This window comes from Chiloscyllium plagiosum, chromosome 17 (genome assembly GCF_004010195.1).
Source record: "Chiloscyllium plagiosum isolate BGI_BamShark_2017 chromosome 17, ASM401019v2, whole genome shotgun sequence".
NCBI lineage: Eukaryota > Metazoa > Chordata > Chondrichthyes > Orectolobiformes > Hemiscylliidae > Chiloscyllium > Chiloscyllium plagiosum.
The window spans coordinates 68,672,511-68,688,677 of record NC_057726.1 but is presented as its reverse complement, the minus strand read 5'-3'; the positions used below and the strand labels follow the sequence as shown (position 1 = coordinate 68,688,677).

At 46.1% G+C, this 16,167-nt stretch overlaps 1 protein-coding gene across 2 annotated transcripts in view; it reads right to left on the bottom strand.

The window, feature by feature from the left end:
* necab2 (N-terminal EF-hand calcium binding protein 2) overlaps positions 1 to 16,167 on the bottom strand; it is a 155,137-nt gene that overhangs the window by 82,655 nt on the left and 56,315 nt on the right. For both annotated transcript variants that reach the window (XM_043707376.1, XM_043707377.1), the window contains exons 3-5: positions 14,843 to 14,951; positions 9,129 to 9,154; positions 1,464 to 1,561 (exon numbers count right to left, since the gene is read on the bottom strand). In XM_043707376.1, the coding sequence (XP_043563311.1) occupies positions 1,464 to 1,561; positions 9,129 to 9,154; positions 14,843 to 14,951 (233 nt within the window). The remainder of the gene's footprint in view (positions 1 to 1,463; positions 1,562 to 9,128; positions 9,155 to 14,842; positions 14,952 to 16,167) is intronic.

The window sequence follows — 16,167 nt, the reverse complement described above, 5'->3', positions numbered from 1 at the left end:
CTTACAGGGATATGGGCCGGGTGCTGGCAGGTGGGACTAGATTGGGTTGGGATATCTGATCGGCATGGACAGGTTGGGCCGAAGGGTCTGTTTCCATGCTGTAAAACTCTATCACTCTAAGACACACACACACAGACGCACGCACACACTCGCATACACACAGATACACAAATACACGAAGATTGCAGAGAAGAAAAACTTGTAGATCTAGAGAAAATCTAAGAAGGAGAAAGAGAGTTAGAAACAGTGAGAAAGTCTCTCCCTTGATGTACACAATTTTCCCCACTTGTCTGGGATCTTTTAGAAGAATTTATGGTGCATGTTAAATGAGCAGGAGTCAAAATTTCATTTTCCTAACTGGAGGGATAAGTTTGCTATTCAAATTTTGGAACGTTTCAGCTGGGCCTGGTTTCTTGACCATATTTCTGTTCAGGTTCCTGTTTTGCATTAATTAGCATGTTATGAATACTCATTAGCAGTTACACTCACAGTGGAATCTAGTTCACTAAAAAACATATCTGTTCACAAACTTGATCACACATATGAGTTTTGAACCTGGCAAAGTGGATTCATCCTCCAAGCTTTGATGGGTGTCAGTGTGCTTACTAACTTGGATCCCTCAGAAAAATATTGTTATTTTTGCCACAGACGTTTACAATATTAGGGTTGAAGCCTGTTTATGTTGATCAGTATCACTCAGGTGCCATCAGTACTACACTGGCCAGCGCAATGAAATGGCAAACATTGATTGACATGAAGCAGCTGTTGGAGATGTCTGACCCCCAATTTTGTGTGTGCCAGCCTTACTCGTGGTAACCTTACAATGCAAATTCACATTCATAGGAGCATGAAGCATTGAGTAGACAGTGGTACAAATTGTGACTGTGTGCAGCAGATCATATCCTTTAGGGGCACTGAAGCGAGGTTCTCCTAAACGTTGACCTCCCCAGCTACCTCTGTACTGCTGACTTTATCAGTTAGGATGGCCTTGATTTTGTTGCCATCCGCAGGGAGAAGAACTTCCCTTTTGCCTTAGAAAACCTTCAGGAAAAGGTCAAAGGAGACACTGATAAAGGATGGTGGCGCTTTCCAACTGGTCTCTGTTATGTCCCAGTTGGGTGAAAGTTGAAAGAAGACTCCTGATGTGAAGTCCAACTGCCTTTTAAATATGACACAAGACAACTGGAACATGGAAAGTACACACACATATATACACACACAGACACACAGACACGCACATGGATACGTGCATACAAACGCACACATAGACACAGACACACACACGGATATGTGCGTATATACACACGCACACACAGACACAGACACAGACACGCACACGGATATGTGCATATGCACACACACACAGACACAAACACACACACAGATACACACACAGACACACATAGACACAGACACACACACAGATACACACACACACACACACACACAGACACACACCTCACCTTCTTGGTGTAGTCCATTGCTTTCAGAATTGAAAGGTTCAGGGTCTCCAAACAGGCAAGTACATCCTCATAATCTCCCATGTGTGAGGCAAAGTAATCTAGAGGGAGGGAGAGCAGAACAGGCATTAATGGTTTGGTCTGGTCTTCACTCCAGTAACTGAGCATGTCATCGAGCAATCATTCACAAGTGGTGTTCTGCTATTCTTCACCGAAGGGTGCTGACCGTCCCTGGGATACCAGAGCACCTCTCGCTTACCAGAACAAAGGTTGAATGGCCTCAGAAATGAAGTGCCCTTGAGGTATTTGCCAGCATGGAGTTGTAATGGAAGGCCATCCCTCTGAAACATTACTTCTGTTTCTCTCGACACAGGTCCTGACAGACCTGCTGTGTTCCTCCAACATTTTCTAATGTTTTAAGGCGACGGCTGGTATGAGGGTGCACTTCACGGGGGCGTGGGGGGGTCTCCTTGTCCTCTGTTAGCACACACGCGGTTACTCACAGAAGGGGCTGAGAATGGGTATCAGGGTTGGAAAATCCGAGCTGATTGAGGGGGAACGAAAAACTGTAAAATACCAGAAGAAGAGTTGTTGGCTCATGTAGCATGGGACCAGACTCTTTGGTTCAACTCGTCCATGCCAACCAGGTTCTTAAACAGAACTCGTCCCACTTGCCTGCATTAGGCCCATATCCCTCTAAACTCTTTCTATTCATGTACCTGTCCAGACATTTTTTAAATGTTGCAATTGTACCAGCCTCCGCCATATCATCTGGCAGCACATTCTGTGCACGCACCACCCTCTGTGTGAAAAGGTTGCCCCTCAGCTCCCTTTTATCATCTTAAACCTATGCCCTCCAATTTTGGACTCCTCTGCCCTGGCAAAAAGACCCTGGCTATTCACCTTCTCTATGACCCTCATGATTTTATAAAACTTCCATAAGGTCACCCTTCAGCCTTTGACGCTCCAGGGAAAATGGCCCCAGCCTAAGAACTTGAAAATGGGGGGTCCTGGTGTGAATCAGTGTTCCATTTCCAGGTATACGAGACAACTTCCAAACAGGAGCTTCGTTCCAAATGCTTCTGCTTTTATTTTCTCCTTGTGCAATCAAAGAATTGTAATGGTTCAGAAGGAAGCCATTCAGATCATCATGTCTGCAGTAGGGGGTAGGGGGCAGTTCCATTACCTCGTGTTAAGTTTCTGCTTATTCCCCATGTCCCTGCACACTATTACTCACCAAATAACCAACCAGTGTCCCTTTTGAATGTCTCAATTAACCCTGCCTCCACCACATTTCCAGGGAGTGAAGTCAATGTAACTCCCTTACACTGCTGGGGCTGAGGTAACCTAGCAGTGCGCTGACCTAGATCAGGATTCCAAGGATATTGGGTTGGCCACTTAGGATTGAGGTGAGGAGAAATTTCTTCTCCCAGTGAGTGGGGAGCCTGTGGAATTCTCTGCCACAGGAAGCGGTTGAGGCCAAAATATTGAATGTTTCCAAGTAATAGTTAGACATCATTCTTAGGGTTAAAGGAATCAAAGGGGAAAGAAATGGGAAAAGGGTAGTGAGTTGAATGATCAGCCATGATCCTACTGAATGGCTTCAGGGCCGAATGGTCTACTCCTGCTGCTATTTTCTACATTTTTATGTTTTTCAGTTCCCTGTTGCAACTTCACCCATAAGCCTCTGGCATGTCTCGCTGGATTTCTAAGGGCTAGGCCAATTAATCGCTGGCAACATTCAATTTCGATTGGGGTTGGCATGAAGGGTGATGGGTTCAAGGCCAATGGAAGCACATGCAGCATTGACACATCAACAATCCTACTGGCTGAGGTGGGAACTGCAAGTTCTGAATGGAGGGAGAGGGTCACGATAATACAACATAGAGGAGCCATCAGGAGATGAGGCAACATTTTATTTTTCAGTCTCGAACAGCCACAGTACCTTGTTTGTGCTAATGCAGGGACAAACCTTCCTTGGTATGGTCAGCTGTGGCCCAGTTATTGGCTGTGCCTCATGCCACCTTTCACTCTCCACCTTACCCTACATTCCTTGGGCCCAGGGCTAAATTAGAATTCCTTTCCTTCAGAGTGAACCTTCCACAAATCTACTGAACATGAATAACATGTAGAGCAATGATGGACTAGGCCCACAGCCTGGACAATACTGCATCCCATTCTCACTCTGTGCTGTGTGCCTCACTCCTACACAGTGCTGTGTCACTGAGCTGAATCCTGTCAATGATATACCATTCCTTATGTAATTGGAACTATGCCCCGCTTCCATGATTCTCTGCTTGTCCGACTGGAATTCAAATTCGAAATGCCAGTGGCCAATTTGAATCTTAGGGAGACAGAGAACTTGAGAATTGCTGGAAAACTACACAATTTTGTCAAAACGTGTCACATCACACTCATCAGGACCATTTGGATGAACACCATTAAAGGGGAGTCGAGAGTGTGGTGCTGGAAAAGCACAGCAGGTCAGGCAGCATCCGAGGAGCAGGACAATCGACATTTCGGGCCCTTCATCAGGAATGAGGCTAGTGGGCTGGGGGGGCTGAGAGATAAATGGGAGGGGGTATGGAGTTGGGGGAAGGTAGCTCAGAATGCGATAGGTAGATGAAGGTGGGGAAGAAGGTGATAGGTTGGAGAGGAGGGTGGAGCAGATTGATGGGAAAGGTGAAGGACAGGGCAAGAGGGCAGTGCTGAGTTGGAGGCTTGGGACTGGGATAATGTAGGGGGAGGGGAAATTAGGAATATGGTGAAATCCACTTGAATCCCATGCGATTGCAGTGTCCCAAGACATAACGTGAGGTGTTCTTTGTCCAGGCATCATGTGGTAAGGGTTTGGTGATGGAGGAGGCCCAGGACCTGCATGTTCTTGGTGGAGTAGGAGGGGGAGCTAAAGTGTTCAGCCACGGGGCTGTGGGGTTGGTTAGTGCGGGTGTCCCAGAGATGTTCTCTGAAATGATCTGCAAGTTGGCATCCTGTCTCCCCGGTGTAGAGGAGACCATACATTGGGTGTAACAGATACAGTAGATGACATTGGTGGAGGCACAGGTAAATTTCTGTCCAATGTTGAAGGATCTTTCGGGGCCTTGGATGAGGGGGAGGGTGGGCGCAGGTTTTGCACTTCCTGCGGCGGCAAGGGAAAGTGCCAGGAGTGGGGTATGGCTGGTGGGAGGCGGGGGAGTGGGTGTGCATGGATCTGACATAGGAGTCGTGGAGGGAATGGTCTCTCCGGAACGCTGATAGGGTGGGGAGAGAAATATATCCCTAGTGATGGGGTCTGTTTGTAGGTGGTGGAAGTGGCGGGGGAATGATGCAATGTATACGGAAGTCGGTGGGCTGGAAGGTGAATATCGGGGGTTCTGTCCTTGTTGCGTTGGGAAGGTTCGGGTTCAAGCGCGGAGGTCCGGGAAGTGAAGGAAATGCGCTGGAGGGCATCATCGATCATGTGGGAGGGGGAATTGAGATCTTGGAAGAAGGAGGCCATCTGGGATGTGCTATTAGGGACCACTTGCCAACCAACTAGCTCTCCCCCCTCATCCAGTTTTGATTTTCCCCATGAAATAGCATTCTTGACAATTGTCCCGGTGAGTGACACTTTGACAAAATAAATCCTTCCTCAGCAATGCTTGGGGAAGTCTGTCATCTGTGGACCTCACTGTCTGCTGGCAATGCAGCAGGTAGGGGGTGGACTATGAACAAACGAGGTGACTCCTCCTCACAGCCACTACCTTTCTGCCCAACTCCTTGGACACAAAGGCAGAACGAAGGTTGTTGCAAATTTTTCGCGGTCAATCTTTAGTGTTATCGTAGAATCCCGATAGTGTGGAAGTAGACCATTCAGCCCATCGAGTCCACACTGACCCTCTGAACAGCATCCCAACCAGACATATCCCCTCCTTCCATCCGGGTAATCCTGCATTTCCCTTGGCTAATCCAGCGCGCTTGCACATCCCTGGACACTATGGGCAATTTAGTATGGTCTAATCTGCACATTTTTAGACTTTGTCCTTACCTCACAATGGGACATGACTAAACACACAGGTTTAGCAGGTCCTGCAGACAGTCTGGGATCTTAGTCCCTGAGGGTAGTTATTGCGGATGAACCTAAAGCCCTGTAAGGACTGGCTTCTAACATACTGAGTTGGACCCAATATCCAAGCACATAACACTGACATGGCCTTAAAGTGTCCTCATTTCCTTCACCTTGACTGATAGGCCAGCAGCCCCACTCCCTGACACACAGGCTCATCTAACTTTACATATCCCAGACCCAATCCACCTGCTCCAATGTCTGCCCTGCCCTTTGTGTCCCGATCCTCCCTGGAAGCTACAATTTGGCTCCTCCTCCTTTCTCTTGTGCCACACAGTTCAACACAACTAAAGACATATAGCCCAATCTCTCAGAACCCAATCTGTTTACTCCCTCGCTCTCTGTTGAACTGTCACCCTGTCCTTCTCACTCACTCACGCATTTTCTGATCTCGTTCAGTGAGGCATCTTTGAATGTGTAAGAAGCAAAGCGTGCGATGGAACTGCAGTAAAGGTCTTGTTGAGGATGTGGGTGCCTGTTCCCTGTGCTTCACTGGGAACAGGCAGATTTCACCCTCACTTGTGTTTGTGGTCACTGGTTCCAGGGATTGAGTGAAGTGAATTGGAGGGATCACTGACTTGGGGATAGAGAGGTCGGGGAGGGGGTTGGAGGTGTAAATGGGTATACACATAAATGAGGGTGAGGGGGCTAGAAGATTCAGGAAGACAGCAGAATGGGTATCAGTGAGAGGGTCTGGGGGTCTATAAGTGGCCGGTCTCACTGTGTTCGGTTTGGGATCTGTGAGCTTGTGTGGTGGGGGTGTCAGTGACTTTGACCATTGAGACTCTGTGATTAAAGTAGACAAAGTAATTCAGTTCAGGGTAACCGTATGTAAGTGGATAGTGATTGAACTCAAACTCTGCTTTTAATGAGCAAAGTTTTGATGTGTGCATGTCTGTATTTGAGTGTGAGTGGCTTGGGTCTGTGTCTGTATGTCAGACTGCCTCTGTGTCATGTGTGTGTGTCTTTGTGTGCGTCTGTCAGTGTACGTCTGTTCCTCTGTATGTGTGTCAGTGTGTTTTTGTGTGTATGTATGTGTGTGCTAGTCTCTGCCTATCTGAGTGTTTGTATGTTCACCTGTCTCTGTCTGACCTGTGTGTGCAGATATGTATGTTTGTGTGTCAGTGCCTCTTTACGTCTGTGTCTGTGTGTTTGAGCTATGCGTATGTGTACATATTTGTCTATGTGTGCTTTGTTTGTGTGTGTCTGCCTCTGTGTGTGATTTTATTTATATCAGTGTCTGTGTGTATGTTTGCGTTTGCTTTTGTCTGTGTCTGTCCATATGTGCACATCAGAATCGGTGGTGTTTTTGTCTGCATGTGGGACTGAGGTTAGTTATTGGGTGCAGTCAGATGAGCGCTGATGTTAATATTGGTCACAATGTTTAGTGACATTTTGCTGTCAGTTTTTATTTTTAACTGAAGGTATTGAGTAGCTGGGAGCAGGTGCATGAGCAGCTCTGAAAGAGGAAGTGATAGAAGATTCTGACTGGGATTCTCTGACGCCTCCATTCCTGAAAGCTATCTTACTGTGATTCTAATAAAATCCTCATCACTTTGCGAAAATACAATGCAAGAACCAGAATAAACCAACAGCTCATACATGCATGTGTATCTGTGTATGTGTGTCTGCATCCAACAGTGTGCCTGCATTTACCTGTGTCTGAGTGTATGTCTGTATCTGTGCGCTTGTTTTTGTCTATGTCTGAATGTGTTTGGCTGTACCTGTGTATTCTTGTGTCTGTCTGTGCCTGAGTATGTGTATCTTGAATGAGTATGTGTCTGTGTCTGCATCTGAGCCTTAGTTTGTGTGGGAGAGCAGAGTGTAGGTAGAGGATCAGCAAGGATCTTACTGAATGGGAAAAGGGGTTTGAGTGACCGAATGGACTCCACCTGTTTATGAACGAACCCTGTGTGTGTGAGAGTGTGTGTGTGTGTCTGTGTGTGTGAGTGTCTGTGTGTGTGTCCGCCTGTGTGTGTCTGTGTGTGGTGTGTGTCTGTGTGTGTGTGTCTGTGTGTGTGTGTGTCTGTGTGTGTGAGTGTCTGTGTGTGTGTCCTATCATAATCGGAAGGGATGCAATTGGAAACCAGTTATGTTACATTAGCCCTGCCTCAGACCTTGGTAAGGACACATTCAGAATACGGTGAACATTCTAGTGTCTATATTAGAAACATGAACATAGAGACATTGGGAAAGGGAGGAGATTACGAGAGTGATAACAGGATGGGGAGATTATAGCTATGGGGAAAGATTGAACTGGCTTTTCTATCGAAAAATGATGATTGAGGAGTGATCTTGAGGACTTCCAGATTTGCAAAGGGTTTGACAAGAAAGGCATGGATGTTTCCACTTGCGAACAGAAATAGAACTAGGAGCATAACATCAGCAAGTCACTATTAAATCCAGTGGGGAATTCAGGATAAATTTCACGAGAAACTTCTCTCTCTGCAGAGAATGTGAGAATGTAGAACTACCTACAACAAAGGAAAGTTGATGTGAATAGCAATGGATGCATTAAAAATGAAGCATGAACAGTGCTTGAGGCAGAGTTGGTCGATCGATATTTTGATGAACTAAGTTAACAGAAGTAGGAACACCAGCCGAGACCTTTTAGATCTGCTTCTGCCCTGTAAAAAATATTAACCAGCTCACTTATGTCTGCACGAGTCAAGCTAATCCCCAGGATAGACTACTTATTACCCTGAGGCTGTGCCTGCAGTGAGAACAGGCTGTCATTAGTCTGTGATTCGATGACTGATATGGATGTGGACGAGACAATTTCGTAAATTCCATAAAACAGGTTTTCAAAATCAAAACTGCAGAGAGCAACATTTAAATAAGAAACTTTCAAATTGACTTCTGAGCAGATTCCAATACATCTGTCGACCTCAATGCTTCAGGGAGAATGGTGTGACTGAGAATAGAGGAGACTGCACTCTCTCCAGCTCCAGCTCCAGCTCTGAATCCCAAGCCTCGCAGATACTGCCTGCTGTCTGAGCTCAGTTTTGGAAGTGTAGTGCCAATTTCAGGAGTCCACTCAACAATGGAAGTTTAATGTCGCAGTTTAATGTGCAGCTCAGTGCCAATTATAAAACTGGCACAATTCAGTGACACATCAAATGTAGTTCAAAGAAACGGTATTTCTGACCGGTGAGGGATGCCAACCTAATTTCAAAGGTGAGTGGGCAGGCCTGGCACTGGCACAGGGGGTAAGGTACATCGGGGCCCAGTAGTGGGCATGTGTCACCCAGTCTCCGCTGTTAGAAAGAAGCCTATCCTAGACTGACATCACTTTCACCAACACTGCAGCTGACGCAGCCAGCAAGATCGAGGTATGTTATGGCACCGGTGGTTTTCCTAAAGGCCTTGGGTGTTGTGGATTCTCTCTAGTTGAGCAGTATGGCCAATAGAAGGAGACAAAGCTCACACATTTACAGCAGCAGGTTGGGTGTCTGAATTCAGGTCTTTGCTGTGAACATACATTGACTATCACTAGACAGAGGCCCTTTGGTCCTGATTAAGCTGCTACCCTAACAGTGGGAGACATGGATTCTCTGACTTACCACAAAGCTCCTTAGTATCCACATGACTGCAGCAAACAAAAAGGGAGATAGAAAGACAGACAAGGAGAGAGAAATACATTTATTACTTCAACGCATCGACAGACCAGCAAGATTACTTTCAGTTTGATGTGACAGAATATTAGAATCTGACTTTTGACTCCAATACCAAAAGTAAAAGATTGCAGTCAGTCACCAACAGGCCCATTCCTTCCTTATTTTCTCATCTTTCCTTCCTCCTATCCACTCTATTCTTATGGGGAATGTTCAACCAACCGATAAAACAGGTCAAGTTGGCAACTACAGCACGACCATCCAGCAGTATGTATTAATATGTTCAGTGTCTCTCAAGTGGTTGCTGTAGCAACAATGCTATTTTAAGCAGTAGGTTGCTGTACTGCATGCTAACATGATTTTCTCCAGAAAAATCATCCTGGGTTTTAAAGGGGAACTTCAAATGTCCTTGTATCTGTCAGGGAGTGGATTATTTGCCATAACTAGGAGAATTTGGAGCTAGGCAAAAGTGAGGTCTACAGATGCTGGAGATCAGAGTCAAGATTAGAGTGGTGCTGGAAAAGCACAGCAGGTCAGGCAGCATCCGAGGAGCAGGAATACAGGAATCCTGCTCCTCGGATGCTGCCTGACCTGCTGTGCTTTTCTAGCACCACTCTAATCTTAAATTTGGAGCTATACCATTCGGTTTAAACAATGAGGCCTAAAACTTGGATCGAACCTGATGCTGCAAATTGTAACTGTCTGGTCTGGTTACTTACAGTCAACAGGCTAAAGGTGCCCACAGTGGACTGTCAAGCAGCCCCAGCATAGTCCCACAACATTAAGACACCATGAAGACAGCAGTAGCCTTCAGTTCCAATACACATCTGGGACACAGCTCCTTCTCCTCCTCCTGGCCTCAATGCCAGGATGAGCCATGAAGTCCAAATTCACAATCCTTGATCCAACGGGTAAACATTCTCAATCCCAATGCGACTGTCAACTTCTGTCCTCGAGTTCCACAACAATGGCTGAGGCACAAGAGCTGGGTGACGGAGGAAACACCACAGAAGCGCTTCACAGGAGGCTCCCAAGCACTGAGGATGTCACCTAGACAGGGGACGAAACGTTTGCAACAAAAACTTCCAGCTCGGCGAACAGAACCACAGCAGCTGGGTGACCTTCCCAGTGCTACACTGAGGGAGTGCTGAACTGTCAACGGCACTGTCTTTTTTGCTTGACACGTCATATCAAGGTCATGTTTCGTCTCTGTCAACTCACTGCAAGTCATTGGGCAGAGAAGATGTAGGGGAGATGTCCCCAAGTCCTGGTCAATACTTAACCCTGAATCAAAATCACAACATGATTAGGAGCTGAGAGAATTGCTGTTTACGGGAGCCTAGCTGTGCACAAATTAGCAGCCGCACTTGCAGCATTACAGTGACAATACTTCAAAGGTATTGGCTGTAAGCAGTGTGAAACAGTCAAAATTTGGAAATGCTGGTGTTGAACTGGGGTGTACAAAGTTAAAAATCACGCAACACCAAGTTCCAATTAAACCGGTTGGACTATAACCTGGTGTTATGAAACAATCAAAGATTGTGAAACAAGAACACGTCTTTCTGCTATGTGAAGCTCACTCTAGGGGAGATCGAAGATTAAAATATGTGGGCATGGTTACTGTTCAAAGGGCTAACTGGTTTCACACTTCACAGGCTGTGTTCTGATGATCTGTGTTGTTACATCGAGTGGTAAGAGCAGGTCTGCAGCAAATCAATGATGCAAAGAGGACAAGGCATTTTAGTTACAATCTTACTTGTGTGAAACTGACTGTAACTCACAGCAACTTTATGCATGGGAGCCTTTGCACCTGGTCAGTGTCAATTTTAGTACAACAGCAATCGGTAAGACAGTGAGATCAAACCATGACAAAATCATGATGTGATTTCAGAGAAATGGGAGAAAAGAGACCCTATATGATCCACAGAATAAGAGAGACAGACAGAGACCAAGAGGGACTGAGACAAGATCAACACAAACAAGGCAAGGGACTGCACAGGGATGAGGAAACCTGCAAGAACAAAACTGTCCTTTGTCAGGACCGGTGCAGCACAGGTGTAAAGATCCCACTACTCTTTCAAACTGGTAGTAAAGCTCTTTCTACTCTCCCAGAACAGGTACTGCACTGGTTTGAGACAGAGTAAAGCTTCCTCTACACTGTCCTTATCAAACCCTTCGAGGACAGGGATAGCATGGGGCTAGATACAGTATGTTTGAATCAACATGTTCAGAAGTGTTATGACATACCTCTGGAGTAGGTGGGATTTTATTCCAGGTCTCCCACCTCAGAGATACGGACACTACCACTGTACAACAAGCTCCCCATAAAGTTCTTGCTACACTGTCCAATCATTTCAGCTACCAGCTTTAGCATTCCACTTTTCTGTCACCATTGAGGATAATTATAAAAGTAGCTTTCATTGGGATCTCTGATCCATTTTGTGCACTTGCACTCTGTAAATCCATGCCCTGCTGATCTCCTCAAAATCAGTCTGTGTGGCAGAGCCTATGTTGACGGAGTCTGAGCTGAGCTGGGATCGCAATGTGGATGGTCTTACTGGCAAGTCAGGGTGACATAACAGGTCACCTCTGTGGACATCTGTACAGGTTACTTGCAAGATGTGCACCGGACACAGAACATAACTCTCTCAAAGCCAGCCGTAGCTGTGTACACGACATGAGCCCAGGTTGGATGTGACTGCGGATTCCAGTGTACAGATATGTACTGGAGGAACTCACTGCCTTGATCTCCAGCAGGCCATGGACACAGATGGTCCTGGCTCAGGTATATCAGGGGCTGGGGAAGGTTCTGAATTCAGTACAATATAATCCTGGCTCAGTATCAGTGAGATCCTCTCCCCATCTGTCATGTCTGGTTTATAAGCAGAGCTCTAGCACCTGGGGATGGGAGCGGCGTTTGAGCTCACAGTCTCTGGGTCCATGACAAACAGATACTTACATCTGCCATGGGGAACTCAGTTGCTCGGCTTTCCACTAAATTCCCCACATCACAAATCAGTTACCAACCTCCAAAACTCAGCGGGTGAGTCTGGAACTATAAACCAACTTCCCCCACCCAATATGTCCCAAAGTGTTTCACAGCCAACGTTTAGAAATACAGAAAACTGGACCAAAGATGGGTCATTTAGTGCAACGAGACCTTTGTGCCATTCAGTATGATCCTCTATCTTAGTGCCAGACTTCCACATTCTCCCCATTCCCATTGTTAATTTTAGCTTGTAGCAAATTCTCTATTTCATAGAATCATAGAGTGTGGAAACAGGCCCTTCAGCCCAACAAGTCCACACTGACCCTCTGAAGAGTAACCCACCTAGACCCATTCCTCTACCCTATTATCCTATATTTACCCCTGACAAATGCAACTAACCTACACTATCCCTGAACACCATGGGCAGTTTAGCCTAACTTGCACATCTTTGGATTGTGGGAGGAAAGTGGAGCATCCAGAGGAAACCCACGCAGACACGGGGAGAATGTGCAAACTCCACACAGACTGAGGCGGGAATCAAACCCAGGTCCCTGGCGCTGTGAGGCAGCAGTGCTAACCACTGAGCCACCGTGCCACCCTTGGTGTCTTGACCTTCACAGCTTTCTGTAGGAGAGAATGCTTGGAGTGAAGGAATTTGTCCTCACCTCAGTCCTAACTGGCCTACCCAGTATCATTATATTGTCCAGATCTTATTGCATATTGACATGAACTGCTTCAGTATTTGAGGAGTCATGAATGGTGAACATTATGAAATCATTGGCAGACAATCCTGCAAGTCTTCAGTACTGTTGTGGAATGTTGTCAGGCCCTATTGTAGTAGTCAGCACCTCCAACTTTTCTTAATATCAAGCAGAGTGAATCGAAATGGCTGCAGACTGGTATCTGTAATGCTGGGGACCACTGGGGGGAGGCCATGGCTGAAGGTTGCTGCAAATGCTTCAGCCTTATCTTTTGCCCTGGGTTCTTCTATCATTGAGGAGGGGGATATTTGTGGAGCCTCCTCCTCCAGTGAGTTGTGTAATTGTCCACCATCATTCACAACTGAATGTGGCAAGGATTCAATCGAATCAGTCCTCCCAACTGTACTGCCCACTGGCCTGGATTTGCCCCCTTAATTACACATCACCAGAGGGACTCCACAGCTGCCTCACCCAACAACGAAAACTATAACAGAACGGGGTCAGTGAATTGATTCTGAAACAATTTTGTCTGTAAGACCATTGATGGAGTTAACTGCTGGTCACATTGGCTCCACATAGAGACTCAGCAGTTAATTTTCAGACAAGCACAGCACCCACAACAACACAGAATATTGCTTAAATAATGCTTTTACCTGACCCCAATCTTTCACAGTTCATAAAGTAAACACTACTTGCAGAATAGAGCGTGACACTAAGTGAGGACAGCCCAATAAATACTGAGAACAGACTCAATTACATTGAGCTCTCCAATGCAGTCACGCTAATGTGTGTCACACTGGGTCATCTATATTTTATATCAAAGGACTGGGAGAACAGGGCAGGCAATTAAACACCGGTTGGAGCTCAATAGTAGAATTCAAATGTTAAAAAAAAATTTCAATATCTTTTCCAGTAATTCAGGGATTGGCTCTGTCACCCCACTATGTGCCTCTTTGAAAGAACTATGCGATTATTCCCACTGCCCTGCTCTTCCCCATAACTCTGCCATTGTTTTCCTTTCTATTTTAAATATTTATCTGCTCCTCTTTTCAAAGTTGTTATTGAATGTGCTTCACGTCACTTCCAGCAGCATTAGGCTGTTGCCATATTGGCTCAGTCGACTGATGAGGTGTCCACATTAAACTGGCAAGACACAATCTCTATTTTCAAATGCCCTACACTAAATTGATCATTGGCATGGATATCTTGAAAACTAACCATTGACAAAGTCCAATCTGAGGCTGTCATTTCAGTTTAACCTTGATCCTCCTGTTTTGGGATCGCCAAACACATGTTGCCACCAACCATGTACCTTATCCTTATTGCTTTGCGCCCTTAATGAAGTTCCTAAATAGGCTATCCAAAAGCAGGATGGGTGACACATTTATCTCCTGCACAGGCTGAAACTGAGACTGAATAGTCTTTATGTTACAGAGAGGAGAAAGTGAGGACTGCTGATGCTGGAGATCAGAGCTGAAAAATGTGTTGCTGGAAAAGCGCAGCAGGTCAGGCAGCATCCAAGGAGCAGGAGAATCGACGTTTTGGGTATAAGCCCTTCTTCAGGAATGAGGAGGGTGTGCCAAGCAGGCTAAGATAATAGGTAAGGAGGAGGGACTTGGGGAAGGGGCATTGGGAATGCGATAGGTGGAAGCTGCCACGGCCTTCTTGACCTGCAATCTTCTTCCCGACCTCTCCGCCCCCAACCCCTCGCCGGCCTATCACCCTCACCTTAACCTCCTTCCACCTATCGCATTCCCAACACCCCTCCCCCAAGTCCCTCCTCCCTACCTTTTATCTTAGCCTGCTTGGCACACCCTCCTCATTCCTGAAGGAGGGCTTATGCCTGAAACATCGATTCTCCTGCTCCTTTGATGCTGCTTGACCTGCTGCGCTTTTCCAGCAACACCTTTTTCAGTTTATGTTACAGAGACCCAAGTGGAATAGTCAGATACACAAGGAAGAGATTGCCTTACTTGGTGTTGTCGGAGTCTATTGTATGAAAGAGGTTTTCCAGTTCTTCTTCATTGAGGGTTCCATCTGAGAAAAAGGCCCGAAATTCGTCCAAGGACAACTTACCATCATCTGAAACCAAATGAACAAAAGGGCCATTAGTAACAGGAACATGCAATCAACGCATGTCGCATCAAAAGATATCAGTCTGAAATTAGTGTCACATGGATATACAACACTCCATCCCTCCCAAACAGTTGTTATTAATAATATTCACTGTGAAAAGTTCAGGTTCTCTGACAAATCCCTGAGGAACACTGTTTACCACCTCTCAGGAAACACAGGATTCACTGTAATCCTTTTCTCTGTCACACACTACAAAATCTGTATCACCAGATTACCAGCATGTCGTGCTGACACTCTCCAATCATATGCAAGCAGCTGTTTTGTCTCTCTAATCCTAATGATCAATTCTGGCAACTCCTTCACAACTGACTGGTTTATGGGACACACAGTCTTTGGGTCAGAGGAAAGCGATGGTTCCACTATCCCAATACCTGGCATCATCATCCAGTGCTCGCCTCATCTTTTAGCTTTGTCTTTTTTTTTCTTCATAAAATATGCAAGATAGTGTCGGATTGTGGCAACAGTTGAAGCTTTTCGCCGTATTTTGCTGTGTTGTTCATTGTAGAGTACAAATGACAGTAAATCATTATTCATTCTTTGCTGCCCTCCCTACCCAAAGTGATGAACAGTTCTCTCAGAATCATGCTGCCTCTTTACATGAGAGTTTGCCCTTCAGATTGGCTTCAGTCTGCTGTGTAGGCCCACAGGCCTCTCAGTGGGTCAGGCCTCAGCATTCTCCAGCTGCTTTCCCCCTGCCTGTCCTCACCTATCTCATGGCTCCCCAAGGTCAAGAGGAAAGGGTCAATAGTGAAGGTGCCAGTAACCCCATCGACCAGGATATCAAGCTCTCTGGTTTGAAGAGTTCTGAGCTGGTGTTATTATCTAACAGAGACTGTACTACATTGGCCCATTTACTCTGTCAGTGTGATGTAGAAACAGTGTCTCATTTACTGTAATAGCTGCTGAACACAGATTGTGGGAGTTCCCCAAATGTTTGAGTGCGAAAGAAGCTGCTTGGTTATCAGGGAGAAAGTGAGGACTGTAGATGCTGGAGACCAGAGTCAAGAGTATGATGCTAGAAAAGCACAGCCGGTCAGGCAGCATCCGAGGAGCAACATTTCGGACAAGAGCCCTTCATCAGGAATGAGGCTTGTGAGCCGAGGGGTGGAGAGAGAAATGGGAGGGGGGGGTGGGCTGGGGGTAAGGTAACTGAGAGTGCAAT